We start from the raw sequence: 13,197 nt of genomic DNA, 5'->3' as shown, positions 1-13,197 counted from the left end.
TGAGATTCTAACCCTCTGCATTTGTACGATAAAATGTAAACACAAAATGCGCCTCATTGGTAGACAACACTCAACTACTTTTACTGCCGTTTTTTTGCAAAGACGTTTGATTGGAGCAATGAACTCAAGGTCCTCCCACATGGATGATAAGCTTACTATGGGGCGTGGTTAATGAAAATGTGAAAGTCAAATATGTTACTTTTGCAGAATAATTTTTTCTTCTGAGCGTACTAGATTGATTTTTTATCGAGACATATTAAGCTCGCCAATCACTGATTGTTCTTCAATCATGGCCTTTAAGACGCTGGGTACTTCTCTGAGCCGTGCGTTATGGAACAACGGTAGCAGAACACCACCTCCTGCGAGATCAAAGAAAAGTAACTGTGTTTTCACAATATGCGATGAATTTTCTGGGTTCCAGAGAGCAGGAGAGAAGAAATGTGAAAGCTGTGAATCAGGTGCGTGCAGGTCGGATCCAGCGGTGTTGTCACCCAGCGCTCCCTCTGCACCTGCCGTTCACAGCATCAAGCGCCCCGAGGAGCCGGTCGCTGTGTTTGGACGATCGTACTCGTCTACAGCCCTAAAGGTGGATCACAAGACATACTTGTGGGCTCGTTATAATGAGATGAAACGTCTTGTGCATGGTGAGTAATCTACGAAAGTGCAATTCCAAACACTGCCTGTTTTATCATGATTCCCATTAATGCATCATGTCATGTTTGTAGACTGGTTCATACTTTCTTATTTTAAAGACCTTCAAATGTTCCAGAGTAGTTCAGATATGGCAGATGGCAATCATGCAATGGTCTTAAAATAGCAACATTTTTAATCAAACTGAGATGCAGTTATATCACTCAGGTAGGTAGAACAACCCCCCCCCCCCCCCCTTACAAGTTCAAGCTGTCCAAAGTGTTGCTGTTCCCAGTCAAAATGATGAATACAATCTACCCTCATATTAAGCCCAAGCCTATATGCATAATAGTAGCATAATATCAACAGTTCACTACAAGTCCACTATCTCTCTCATAGTTGGCCGTCTGAGGTACTCAGAGTTTAGTAAATGTATCTCCACATCAGAATCACTGAAGCTTCAAGACATCTATTTTTAGGATAAGTAGAGACTCATTACAAAACATTTTGATATCATGTCAGATGTTAATGTATAAATACCCCTCTCCCATATCCCACTCTGTTCCCCCTCTCCCATATCCCACTCTGTTCCCCATCTCCCATATCCCACTCTGTTCCCCCTCTCCCATATCCCACTCTGTTCCCCATCTCCCATATCCCACTCTGTTCCCCATCTCCCATATCCCACTCTGTTCCCCCTCTCCCATATCCCACTCTGTTCCCCATCTCCCATATCCCACTCTGTTCCCCCTCTCCCATATCCCACTCTGTTCCCCCTCTCCCATATCCCACTCTGTTCCCCCTCTCCCATATCCCACTCTGTTCCCCCTCTCCCATATCCCACTCTGTTCCCCCTCTCCCATATCCCACTCTGTTCCCCCTCTCCCATATCCCACTCTGTTCCCCATCTCCCATATCCCACTCTGTTCCCCCTCTCCCATATCCCACTCTGTTCCCCCTCTCCCATATCCCACTCTGTTCCCCCTCTCCCATATCCCACTCTGTTCCCCCTCTCCCATATCCCACTCTGTTCCCCATCTCCCATATCCCACTCTGTTCCCCCTCTCCCATATCCCACTCTGTTCCCCATCTCCCATATCCCACTCTGTTCCCCCTCTCCCATATCCCACTCTGTTCCCCATCTCCCATATCCCACTCTGTTCCCCCTCTCCCATATCCCACTTTCCTTAAGAGACTGCTCAGAATTAAATGTTGTTCCGTGGTTCCATTACAGACAGGGCTTTAGGGACAGATTGGGAAACAGATCATGTAACCGCTGTTTAATCTGGGTCTGTGTGTTTGCTGTGTGACCGTTTTTGTAGTACAAATGCACAAAAATATATAGATATATAGATAGATATTTGAGGTTGTTTGATATATTGAGGTTGGTAGTGAGAATTTGTAATTTAGTGAGTGTTTGAACTGAATCAAAATGCAAATCTATCTCTTCTAACTTCTGTTTGTGTTTTTAGTTTGAAAAAAGACAATGCCACCTTTTAAACTTGTTCAATTGTACACACACGCAGAGTAATGTTTAACATCAATCTCCCTATCATGTCAAGCCACCGTGTTTCAAATGTCACTATAATAACTATAGTGTCAAGTCCTATAATGGGATGCAGCTCTAAACCTGTTTCCCACCACATTTTCCCCCCAGACCTGGTTCCTCCAGGTGTTTGTAGCCTGCTTAATTCTTCCACCATTTATGCCAACAATGAGGTGAGCCTGGCAGAGGTGGACATATATGGCTTTGACTATGATTACACTCTGGCCCTCTACTCCAACGCCCTCAACACCATGATCTTCAACACCGCCCGGGACTTCCTCGTCCAACACTACAAGGTCTCTAGATATTAAAAGGGCTTACATTACTGTTACATTGTCAATTAACAATTTTGCTCATTGTCTGTTTGTGCTTTACAGTACCCTGAAGGTATCAGCAAATATGATTACATCCCAAACTTTGCTGCACGGGGGCTTCACTATGATATTCAAAAAGTAAGCTTTAATCTGTACCAGCCCATCGTTTCAGCCCTGTGTCAAACAGTACATAAAGGTGAAATGGCATCACTGTGCACAAGAACCTCTCTTTTGACATGCAGGGACTCCTGATGAAGATAGATGCTTTCCATTACATTCAGAAAGGAACAGTCTACAGGTGAGAGGTGCTATGTGAATGCAGCCTTGTGTGTATGTACTGCGTTAGTGTGCTTAAACACCTGTGTTCACCCTGTAGGGGCCTGAGGCCAGTGCCAGATGAAGAGGTCCTGCAGCTTTATGAGGGGACTCACCATGTCCCTCTCCATCAAGTCAGTGGCTTCTATGGAAAGGTAAGTCAGGTGTCTGAGCGGTTAGGGAATCGGGCTAGTAATCAGAAGGTTGCTGGTTGGATTCCTGGCTGTGCAAAATGACGTTGTGTCCTTGGGCGAGGTACTTCACCCTACTTGCCTCGGGGGGAATGTCCCTGTACTTACTGTAAGTCGCTCTGGATAAGAGCGTCTGCTAAATGACTAAATGTAAATGTAAGTCACTCTAGAATGTTCTACAGTTTAATGTTGTTTATTTAACAGGACACAAATGTTGTTACAGTACTTTTTATTGTCTTGACCATCACAACTTGGTTGCAGGATTATAAAATATCTCACATTCAACACATCATCATTCAGTTTAATCTGCCAGAAACATTATGAGGTCCCTGATTTAAAATGGTATTAATATTATGTAAGTTTTGTTTTGCTAGCTGAATTGTTCTCCCATCTATTGACTGACACGCTCTGTTTTATAACTCCAAATAGCTAGGCTAGAGCCTTATCTGGAACGAGATGTGGCCACGGATGTTTGTTCATAATTAACGATTCTTACAGAGCTGTACTTAGTATGTCATATGAGATCTCTAGATACAGTCTGACAGTCATACTGTTGTCTGGTACTGTTAATTAATCAGGTGCAATGGGGACTTTGGTGTTTGACTCAGGTTCAAATTATTTTCCAGCGTTTGTAGCATAACTCACAATGCCCCTCCCAACCTCAGCCCCTGTTTTCCACTAATCCTCATCACAAACTCACTCCTGCCCAGAATTCTTTTGGCATGGCACCGGGCTCCCTGGTAATGTCAGGGATTAGTTCTGTTTGCAGGGTCACCCCTCAGCGAGCTCCTGTTTCTGTTTGACATCAGTGGAAAGAAAAAGACTCCTAACATGGTCCTTTGGAATGGTTCTGAACCATGTGACCTTACCAAATGGACTCTATAGCACTCGGGCGAGGCTATTCGGACATACTAATAAAAGTTGCAATGATACATTATATTTATTATTTCATATAATATTGCAATTGTACTGTATATCAGTGTATGTGATAGCTTGCCATTGAAACACATATATTTGTTTGTTATTATACCGTCAGGGCCCCAAAATGAAGCAGTTCATGGACATTTTCTCCCTCCCAGAGATGACCCTCCTTGCAGTGGCAAATGATTTCTTCATATCCAACGACATAGAATATGATCCAGTTCACCTCTACAAAGATGTCTCAGTAAGTTCTCACAAAGATTCTCACAATATTTTCCCCCATAAAATAACATGCCCCATCCAGTGCACAGGGGAGACTTTGAATCAGAGGTTCAAACATCAGTCCACCTCAGGGAAGCTTTACAGGAATCCAGAGGAGTGGAATAATGAACAATGGCTGTTATTGTAGTGTCCTAGGGGGAAAGTATTTTGATACCCAAACTATTGTCTGTCTGGTGTAGGAAGGTTCCTGGTCTGCCAGCTTTATTTTCAAGCAAAATCTGCCTGAGTTTAAGACTTAGTAGGACAAACTATTAGAGAGGTAATTTAGTACAGTACATCTCCGGTTCCTCAAAATAAACTGTTGGGAGTGTGTCTGTGTTCACAATGCATATTCCTTGTTTTATTATTCCTTGTTTTATTCAGGATGCAATTGGAATGGTTCACATAAAAGGATACATGTACAAATGGATCATGCAAGACCTGGGTGAGTCTGATTGTGTTGTCTAGGCTCCGCTTCTCTCTACTCACATTTTCTACAGCTTGACGGTTACACATTTTGGGTTATCTATTTTCTTGCTCCTGTGCGTAGAGAAGTACATTCTGAGAGGGGAGGAGACATATGCTGTACTTCACCGCCTAGTCAGTCAGGGGAAGAAACTGTTCCTCATCACCAACAGTCCCTTCAGCTTTGTGTGAGTACCAGGGTCAGACTGGCTGTCGGGAGGGTCGGGAGATTTCCCGAACGGCCGGTCAAACTGCCGCAGCATAATGCAAAAATAAAATTATAATAATACACGGTTGTGGGCCGGTCTGTGTTTCAAAGTCCCGGGTCGTTTTTCAGTCACAGTCCAGACCTGGTGAGTACTGTATGTCCACCTGAGGACAAAGCCTCTAGTCTGGTAATGTTGGATGTGCTGCTCTCCTGACTGCCTGCCTGTCTCTAACCTGCCTTGTTCTTCCTGCTCTGCAGGGACAAAGGGATGATGTACATGGTAGGAAAGGATTGGAGGGACTTTTTCGATGTGGTTATCGTTCAAGCAGATAAACCCCACTTCTTCAATGATTGTGTCAAGTGTGTGTTGAGTGTTTTTATTAACCAGGCTTATAAATAGTATTATTATATTGAACTTCATCACCACAGATGTTTATATTAAAGTTTATTTTAAATGCTCAATACTCACACATTGGTTTGAGCTGACGTCTCTATCATATTGGCCCTCCTCCAGACCGTTCAGGCGCTTGGATGGGAACGGGGACCTCCAGTGGGACAAAATTAACAGTTTAGACAAAGGACAGGTCTACAAACAAGTCAGTGCACGCTCAGACTGTGCATTCACTCATTGTGAAATGGTCTCAGTTTTGGTACAGTCTTTAACATCCACACATCCACTTCCATGTGTGTATGTTACAAACATCCAAGTACACACATTGGAGTTGTGTTTATGTCTGCATTTCAGGGGAACCTGTATGACTTCCTTAGACTGACAGGATGGAGGGGGTCCAGAGTTCTTTACTTTGGAGACCATCTGTACAGTGACCTCGCTGTGAGTTAAACACACACACACAATCACATAGCTATTGTATATCATGAGACAAGAAAAAAAAACTGTGATCAACAGTGTTTTGTCTGTGTCTCACAACCAGGACCTGATGCTGCGTCATGGCTGGCGTACTGGAGCCATAGTGCCTGAGCTGGAACTGGAGACTAAGGTGGTGAACACAGAGCAGTATGCCCAGAGCCTCACCTGGCTCCAGGCTCTCACAGGCCTGGTGGAGCGCATGCAGGTGAGACACCCTGCAGGGGAGGAACTGTGCAGGGGAAGAAGTCTGCAGGGGAGGAACTCTGCAGGGGAGGAACTCTACAGGGGAGGAACTCTGCAGGGGAGGAACTCTGCAGGGGAGGAACTCTGCAGGACAACAATGAGGCTCTGGTTCCTGGAGCATCCTCTAATGTCCCTGCTGTCCCATTTTCCATGCTTTAGATGTACCGAGATCCAGAGTCTATGGTGGTGCTGCAGGACTGGCTGATGGAGAGAGAGGAGCTCAGGTACAGGATTTGTGTTTCTCGGTTTGTAAGTGTTAGTACAATTATCTAATCCTTCTCTTTTCCTCCCTGTTTCAGGGCAATGACAAAGAACCTGTTTAATCCTCAATTCGGCAGCATCTTCCGCACCTGTCATAATCCAACCTACTTCTCCAGGCGTCTGTGTCGCTTTTCAGACGTGTACATGGCCTCCATCAGCTGCCTGTTGAACTATGACCTGTCCTACACATTCTACCCTCGTCGTACCCCGCTGCAGCACGAGGCGCCCCTGTGGATGGACCAACTGTGCACAGGCTGCATGAAGACCCCCTTCCTTGAGGAGATGGCTCACATCCGCTAAGCAGCGCATGGCTGACACCATGAACAATTAGACCTATAGCCCACTAGAGGGCCCTTAGATTGGTGTGAGACCAAGGTACTCCTGTGTGCACAGTCTCGTTGCCTACAAAAAAAAGCCTGATTTCGAAAAACTTGTTTGCATGTTTGCACAAAGGAAGTCTTTATTGATTTGGTCTATTTTGTAGGCAAGTCAAAGTACAGTATAGACCACCTCTCCATTAAAGTAGAAATGTAATCAGAATATGGCAGATACAAGTGTCATAGTGTAGTCTGAAAAACAAACTGTCTTGTAACGCTAAGACGTAGCCTATCCAAAGATGAACCGGTATTGTAAAATGCCCAGCTTATTAATGATGCTCCCTAAATCAAGTGTTGTTAATTGTGTAGGGTATAGTAATGCACTGCGTAATAAAGTCGGATTCTTTCAATCAGTTTGTGGTTGTATACAATATTTCTGAATAAAATAAGTATATCGGCTAAGGGTTCTGTCTTGAACTTTCCTGAAAAGATGTGAAGAGTAGCGACTCAACACCCAACTTTCTGATTGGGTGTTGAGTACTCGCTGCATCTTTTCACCGTCTGACGTGCCATTCATTTCACCACGTACTGTAGTGTCACTACACTCCTGTCCTCTGCTTGGTGACTTGGCTACATCTGAATTTGCTGACGAGAGGTAAGACAGGTTACTCCTATTTTTTATGTATCTGTTTTTATAATGCATAATGCATATGCATAAACCAGCGAATGGTACCGGTCGACACAAACTATAAGCTATTTTGCGTGATGGAGGCTATCTCAAGTTTTGTTAATGAAGTCTATTTATCCCATACAAATATATATGAGCAAAATATTTCTAAGTTTAATACCTGTGGTCGTTATTTAAATTATTCTTCTCTGCTAGGTTTTATAATGTATCACGCCAATAACGTGGAAATGTGCCAGCTTTTGTGCAGCTGAGAAGCTGGTAATTCTGTTATACGTTTTAGACCTTAAGGCCTAACTGTTATTTAAACTAAAAGTATACATTAAGTATTATTTTGTATATTGGCTTTTTATCTTAGTTTTACAAGTTGCACGCCTTGGAATCCTGCTTGGAGGTAAATGTTTCGGGTTTAAACATTGACTCGGAAATATAGGCTGGTGGAGAAGAGCTTCCCATTTGACACCCTGTCATTTATAAAATGCGCTTAGTCTCAACTAGTCTCATTGTCTCAGCTGAAAATAACAGCAAATCATTTTTATGACATAGTCTTCGAGGCCATTGGTCACCAAATACGTGCCTGTCCTATCCTATTCATCTTTATCTGTAGAGCGAATGGAGTGACAGTCAACTCCTACCATGCCTTACACAGACACATCGGGGAATTTAGGATGCAATTGGCCACCTGTTTTACTGATTGATTGATCCACTCTCCAGATACAACTACACGTTTAAATATGAGATTGATAGTGTGATGATTGATTGGTCAAGGGCACACGAGATATAGCAGGTGTATGCATCTCGATTGTGAGAATGGGGGTGACATTTTATTTACACGTTATTGCTAGTGAGTGGTTAGAGATAGCATTACTGTTTCACAGCAACCCTACGCACCCCCTCCCTCCCCACCACCTCTTTCCTAATCGTGGCACAGACCCCTTAGAATAGGTACACTGTGCATGCCAGATCTGTTGTCTGTTGGCAGCATGTGAAAGGGATCTCTGTTGACTCTGGCATGGTTGCTTCATTTCGGATTCTCTTTCATTTGTGGCTTGGCTAGACATCTAAATGTGAGTGTCTGTTAATGTTTAATTCAGTCTTAGCATTGTCGCCATTGAACACTATAAAAGCAACTTTATGGCAAACCTCTAACACAGACAGGTTGGTCATAGATATTTTTGTAATTGTCTTGGACATGGTGTCTTGGTAATGAGTGTTGGAGAAGACAACAAAGGAACATATTTGTGTTTGTGAAGACTCTGGTAGGGTAATGGCCTTCTGTGTTGTAAAACGCTGCTGGGTTAGCAGCTTGTATCCAGACCATCTTTTGCCTCAGGGAAAACAGTTCACAGCTACCCTACAGCACTGGTCACACACTTTATGTATTGTTAGGACAAACAGTACAGTCCATGCCATATCTGTTACCATACAATGAACTTCACCACAACCATAATATAAGATTAAACAGTACATATCATAGCATATATTTGATCTTGATTCATTCTGCCTGCTTCTGTCTTAGGATGAGCTCAAGACAAACAGTGTTAAATCACAATAAGCCAGGTCACATTAGAAATTCATGACATGGACTATAGACTATTACACTGTATCTGTCCATGCCTGAGGGGAGACTACAGTACAATGAGTGCATCTGGGGTCGCAGAGATCTCTGCAATCTCAGCCCCTGATGCTCAAGCATCCTTATTCCTGCATTCCATCATCCTTTCTTTCTCTTACTATCTCCTCCCTTCTCCATCACTTCAAACTCCATCTCTCCACCCTTCTATCATCATATACCCTTACATTTTCATTTTGCCTTGCCCCTCTATTCTTCCATCCTCCACCCACCCCATCATGTCATCATTCTATCACTCCATTCCTCCAACCCCCCACAACCCAACATCCCTCCATCCCATTGTACTTCCAGTCAAGTGGCTGGGTTGTCTTTGTACACTGACAGCCTCTCCAAACAGCACTGTCTTCTATTATTAAACAGAAAGGACGTCATGATTATCATTATTGCTGCTGCACTGTGTAGGAAGGTTTTCCTTTGTTCTTCTGCTTCCCAACAAGCCCACAGAGAAGAAGTCACCGACCTACGTGTTTTTATTGCACCATGTCATTTTCCTGTTGTTCTGGAAAGCCTTTTAAAAGCAGTGTTTCACTTTATTCATGAGATGTGTATGGCTCCTCCACCATGGGCAGGGAGAGGGACAGGCTCAGCTCGGAAGCAGTGTTTTCACAAGTCCCTGCCTCTCAGCTAGTGCTCTCTGATCTGAGGCTGGGACTGGGGGAGAGGGCTAGCAGGCTGGGGCACTGTAGCCTCGAGGAGCTGATAATTGGCTGTTGTCAATCTCTGGGGAGCTGGAAAGCATTAGATACACCCTGCATTGAAAACAGTTAAGACAGGATCCCATAATAAGTTCTGAATTCTAATGAAATGACAGAAAGGGATGGTGTGTCATCATAGAATGTATTATTGTTTTGTTTTGTCCTGTGAGGCATCTTTGCATCATGTGACAAACAACACAGATGGAAGTCAATTTTGTTCATGCTGTTGCGATGCATTTTTTTTCTTCCAAAAAATAGTTGCACAGTGCTGTGTGCTTTGGGCCTCAGGCTTGCTCTCACAAAATGTTATCACTGTGTCGGGTCTCCATGGGTCTCCACCTCCTTTACCCCCACCGGCATGAATCATTCATGCCACAGAACTGTTGATTTTAGCTTGCGGCACCCTGCTATTTATTAGATTGTTTCTTTGGAAGTAACGGGTATTTGTTGTTCATTACCAAAAATATATACATTTATTTTATTTTATAATACAATAACATACAGAAACAAACGTTCTCCATCATTGCCAAGGCATCCTTTAGGCAGTGTTCAGAACGTATTCATTATTTCTATTCAGTGCTACTACACAGCAGAACCAAGAGGCTGAGGATTCTGTGGATGCAGTATCTACTTTAGCAAACCTCCTATGGATTAATAATGTTATGGTTTATGTGAGGCCACTGACCTGCTACTCAGACACTTTGCTGCTACTTCATCATCACTATATCTCTGTTTCTCTCTCTCTTTCCTTCTCTCCATCTATCTCTTTCTGTCTCCCACTCTCTCCCTCACTTTCTACATCCACAGTTGCAGTCTTCACTCAATCATGCATTGAAAACATTCTAAATGGCACGGTAGGCCCTGTCTCAATTAACGGTATTTGTGCAGTTTACATAAACCAGGGATTTGCATAAATATTACCTTGACTCCTAAAGGCTGTTGATGCAAGCATACCATGTGTCTCTAAAGTGTAATTAACTTTTTTTCTATTTTGCCTGATTGTAATTCCACACTGGAAACGATGCTATCTTAATTACAGGTCTGTTCTTGTACCTCTGCATGCTAGAAATTGCTGCCACAATACTGCAGTGTTGAGAGACTATGGTACTAATGGGCTTTTTTTATGTATTGGATGCATCAGTTTCTTCCTCTATGAATTATTCATCCCTACACCACATCTGTGTATGTGTGTTGGTGTGTGTGTGTGTGTGTTGGTGTGTGTGTGTGTGTGTGTCAACTGGACCACCGTGAGGAGCTTATTAGAGATGAATGTTCTGTCTTTGATGGTCTTTGAATTAGTCAGCCAGCCTCTGTATGCCTCTGTACAAAGCTAAATTTACTCGGTTCACTTCATAAGTTAGCTTTGTTGCTAGATAGCCAGGTATACGCCTCCGAGTTTCCATATCAATGGTGATTTGCACTTCCCAGTAGCTCCCTTGATTAGTCTTTTTATGTTTTTCTCAATTCCCTATACCTGGAATTAATTATGCCATTAAAATGTAGCCTCCTGCATAGTGAGTGTGCAGGTTATCCTGGATATCAAGGAGTATGGATCCTATGGTAGCTGTGAGGTGTTCTGGATGGTATTTGGGAATGCAGAGTTGTGGGGTTACTGTGCACCATCCATGTCGACTGAGCCAGCGCATCCTGGAGTCTTGAGATGAGATAAGAAAACCCATTTATTAGGCCTCTGATTTCTATATTCTCCCTTAAATGGTTAGACTCCAGTACAGCTCACTGGTCTTGCAGACGTGCAGGGTAGTGGCATGGTAGTGTCACACAGTACAGCTGTCCATGATTAGGGGAAACATTTTGTTTTCTTTGTCATTGGTCCAATAACTAGGACTCCTTGAGTTGCCATTGCTCATGGCACTGTGCTCTGGAATAAATAATGGATTTTTGATTATATCAATTATACCACTAGCTCAAATCAAATCAATTGCTAATCCATATGCTTAGTATGGTAGAGACTCTACAGCCCGGCTGCTGGTCATAGAGTTCATGACTTCCTAAGATTTTTTATAGTTCTCTTGATCCTCACACATAGTCTTGGCAAACCCCTTGGCGGCACAGCTCCCCTGACAAGGATTTCCTGTTGAGCGCAGAGAGGAACTGACCCCATGTTCATGGTTTCACCTTGCCCAGCACTCACATGGCCGTAGGTGGCTTGTGACACGGATTCTAATGCCTCTTGGTGGTTTTGGTGTCTGGGTGTCACTGTTGATACTGTGGTTTTCAGTGTAATTCCGTCATAGTGTTAGTTGGTGCTGTGTGTCACCTGTCCTCGTCCAACATTTGCCATGGTCACTGGTTAGGAAGTGAGTCATCCCTGCAAAGGCTCAATGTTAAATATATGCTAGAACCAGAGCCTCTCCCTCACGTTTTCTTCCCTCCTCTGCTTCTCTCTCTCTCTCTCTCTCTCTCTCTCTCTCTCTCTCTCTCTCTCTCTCTCTCTCTCTCTCTCTCTCTCTCTCTCTCTCTCTCTCTCTCTCTCTCTCTCTCTCTCTCTGTCTCTCTGTCTCTCTGTCTCTCTGTCTCTCTCTCTGTCTCACTCACTTTTTCTCCATCTCTCTCTCCTCCCTGCCAAGCCTGTTAGCGTGTTGCTTTTGATGGTGTTGTAACCAGGCTCTCTCACTGTCAGTGACTAATGTATTGGGGGTCCAAGCACTCCCTGGTTTGCCAACATTTGTAACAGGGCACAGCCTCTCTCCCTACCTGATTCATCACCCACCTCCTCCCTGGCCTCTGTCTCTGGCTGTTCTCTGGCTGACACATGCAAACGCTCCCCCTGGTCCAAACAGTACACATCAGAGCTGATGTGTGGAGAGATGTAGGCTTCAGTCAGGTTATGCCCTGTTAGTTGCTCTGACCAATAGTGAATCCCATCCTTCCCTCTAACGTCCATCAGGGGGCACTGGTACTCTGCCAAGCCTTTTCCTCAGGGGAATGGGTTCCTGTTATGGCATCCTTCACACTTACCACAGAAGAGAGAATCAGATTGGGACATTAAATCAAAACCTGGACTGAATGCTTTTCCTGAACCTTATATATCCAGCTGCTTTATTTGTCTCGAAAATGTCATTTTGATAGAGGGAAAAATGTTATCACTTGGAAATAGTCAACAGCTCTTGCTTCAAATGTTGAATATCTGAAAGTAGACTTAATCTCCAGTCTTTAATCTGCCAGGGGACAAAGATGCAGTTCTGAGGGTCCAGTCTGTCTTCATCCTTTGTGACAGGGTACTATCGATTGACTCTGTGGTGTGGAGAGCTGCTAAGGCTTTGGCCACAGAGAAACATCCATCACTGTGCTTCCTTGGACTCACAGTCGAGAAATATTATAGCACTGAGCATCCATTATAACTAAAATAGATAGAGAGAAAACCTCTCTCTCTCTCTGTCTATCTCTCTCTCTCCGTCTCTCTTTCAGTAACAGGGCACTCGGATCAATGGTGGAGAGAATACTGTCCCTATCACCCTCACCCGCAAACCAGCCTTGCAAAGTCAGTGTCTGAACCATCCAAGACATGATTCATTGATTAGTACAGCACACAGAAGCAGTATATTTAAACGGTGAGTCCTTTGTGTTGATGACTCATTCAAGATACAAAGTGTATTGAATACGAAAGCAGTGTTTAATACCTA

General features: G+C 43.7%; 2 protein-coding genes across 2 annotated transcripts in view; both read left to right on the top strand.

The window, feature by feature from the left end:
• The first annotated feature begins 191 nt into the window (after nucleotides 1–191).
• Nucleotides 192–6,950, top strand: LOC134018990 (5'-nucleotidase domain-containing protein 2-like). The gene is made up of 14 exons (XM_062459432.1): nucleotides 192–644; nucleotides 2,288–2,472; nucleotides 2,554–2,628; nucleotides 2,733–2,788; nucleotides 2,867–2,960; nucleotides 4,033–4,161; nucleotides 4,563–4,623; nucleotides 4,729–4,831; nucleotides 5,110–5,211; nucleotides 5,366–5,447; nucleotides 5,597–5,683; nucleotides 5,784–5,924; nucleotides 6,122–6,186; nucleotides 6,262–6,950. The coding sequence occupies exons 1-14, from the start codon at nucleotides 290–292 to the stop codon at nucleotides 6,521–6,523; spliced, it is 1,797 nt and encodes a 598-aa protein (XP_062315416.1). The 5' UTR covers nucleotides 192–289; the 3' UTR covers nucleotides 6,524–6,950.
• A 195-nt stretch (nucleotides 6,951–7,145) lies between these two features.
• rap1gapa (RAP1 GTPase activating protein a) overlaps nucleotides 7,146–13,197 on the top strand; it is a 50,169-nt gene continuing 44,117 nt past the window's right edge. The window contains exon 1 of the mRNA XM_062459428.1: nucleotides 7,146–7,195. The gene's annotated coding sequence lies outside the window, so the exon portion shown is untranslated. The remainder of the gene's footprint in view (nucleotides 7,196–13,197) is intronic.

Source organism: Osmerus eperlanus, chromosome 4 (genome assembly GCF_963692335.1).
Source record: "Osmerus eperlanus chromosome 4, fOsmEpe2.1, whole genome shotgun sequence".
In the NCBI taxonomy this organism is placed as follows: Eukaryota; Metazoa; Chordata; class Actinopteri; order Osmeriformes; family Osmeridae; genus Osmerus; species Osmerus eperlanus.
Note: the sequence above shows the minus strand (reverse complement) of the source record. Positions and strands in the feature narration are given on the sequence as shown.

Bases quoted from the DNA above. Each gene is read 5' to 3' on its own strand.
- LOC134018990 (XM_062459432.1), top strand. From the start codon at position 290: ATGGCCTTTAAGACGCTGGGTACTTCTCTGAGCCGTGCGTTATGGAAC. The intron at 5,448-5,596 runs GTCAGTGCACGC...TCTGCATTTCAG, and splicing joins AAGGACAGGTCTACAAACAA to GGGAACCTGTATGACTTCCT. The intron at 5,684-5,783 runs GTGAGTTAAACA...TCTCACAACCAG, and splicing joins ATCTGTACAGTGACCTCGCT to GACCTGATGCTGCGTCATGG.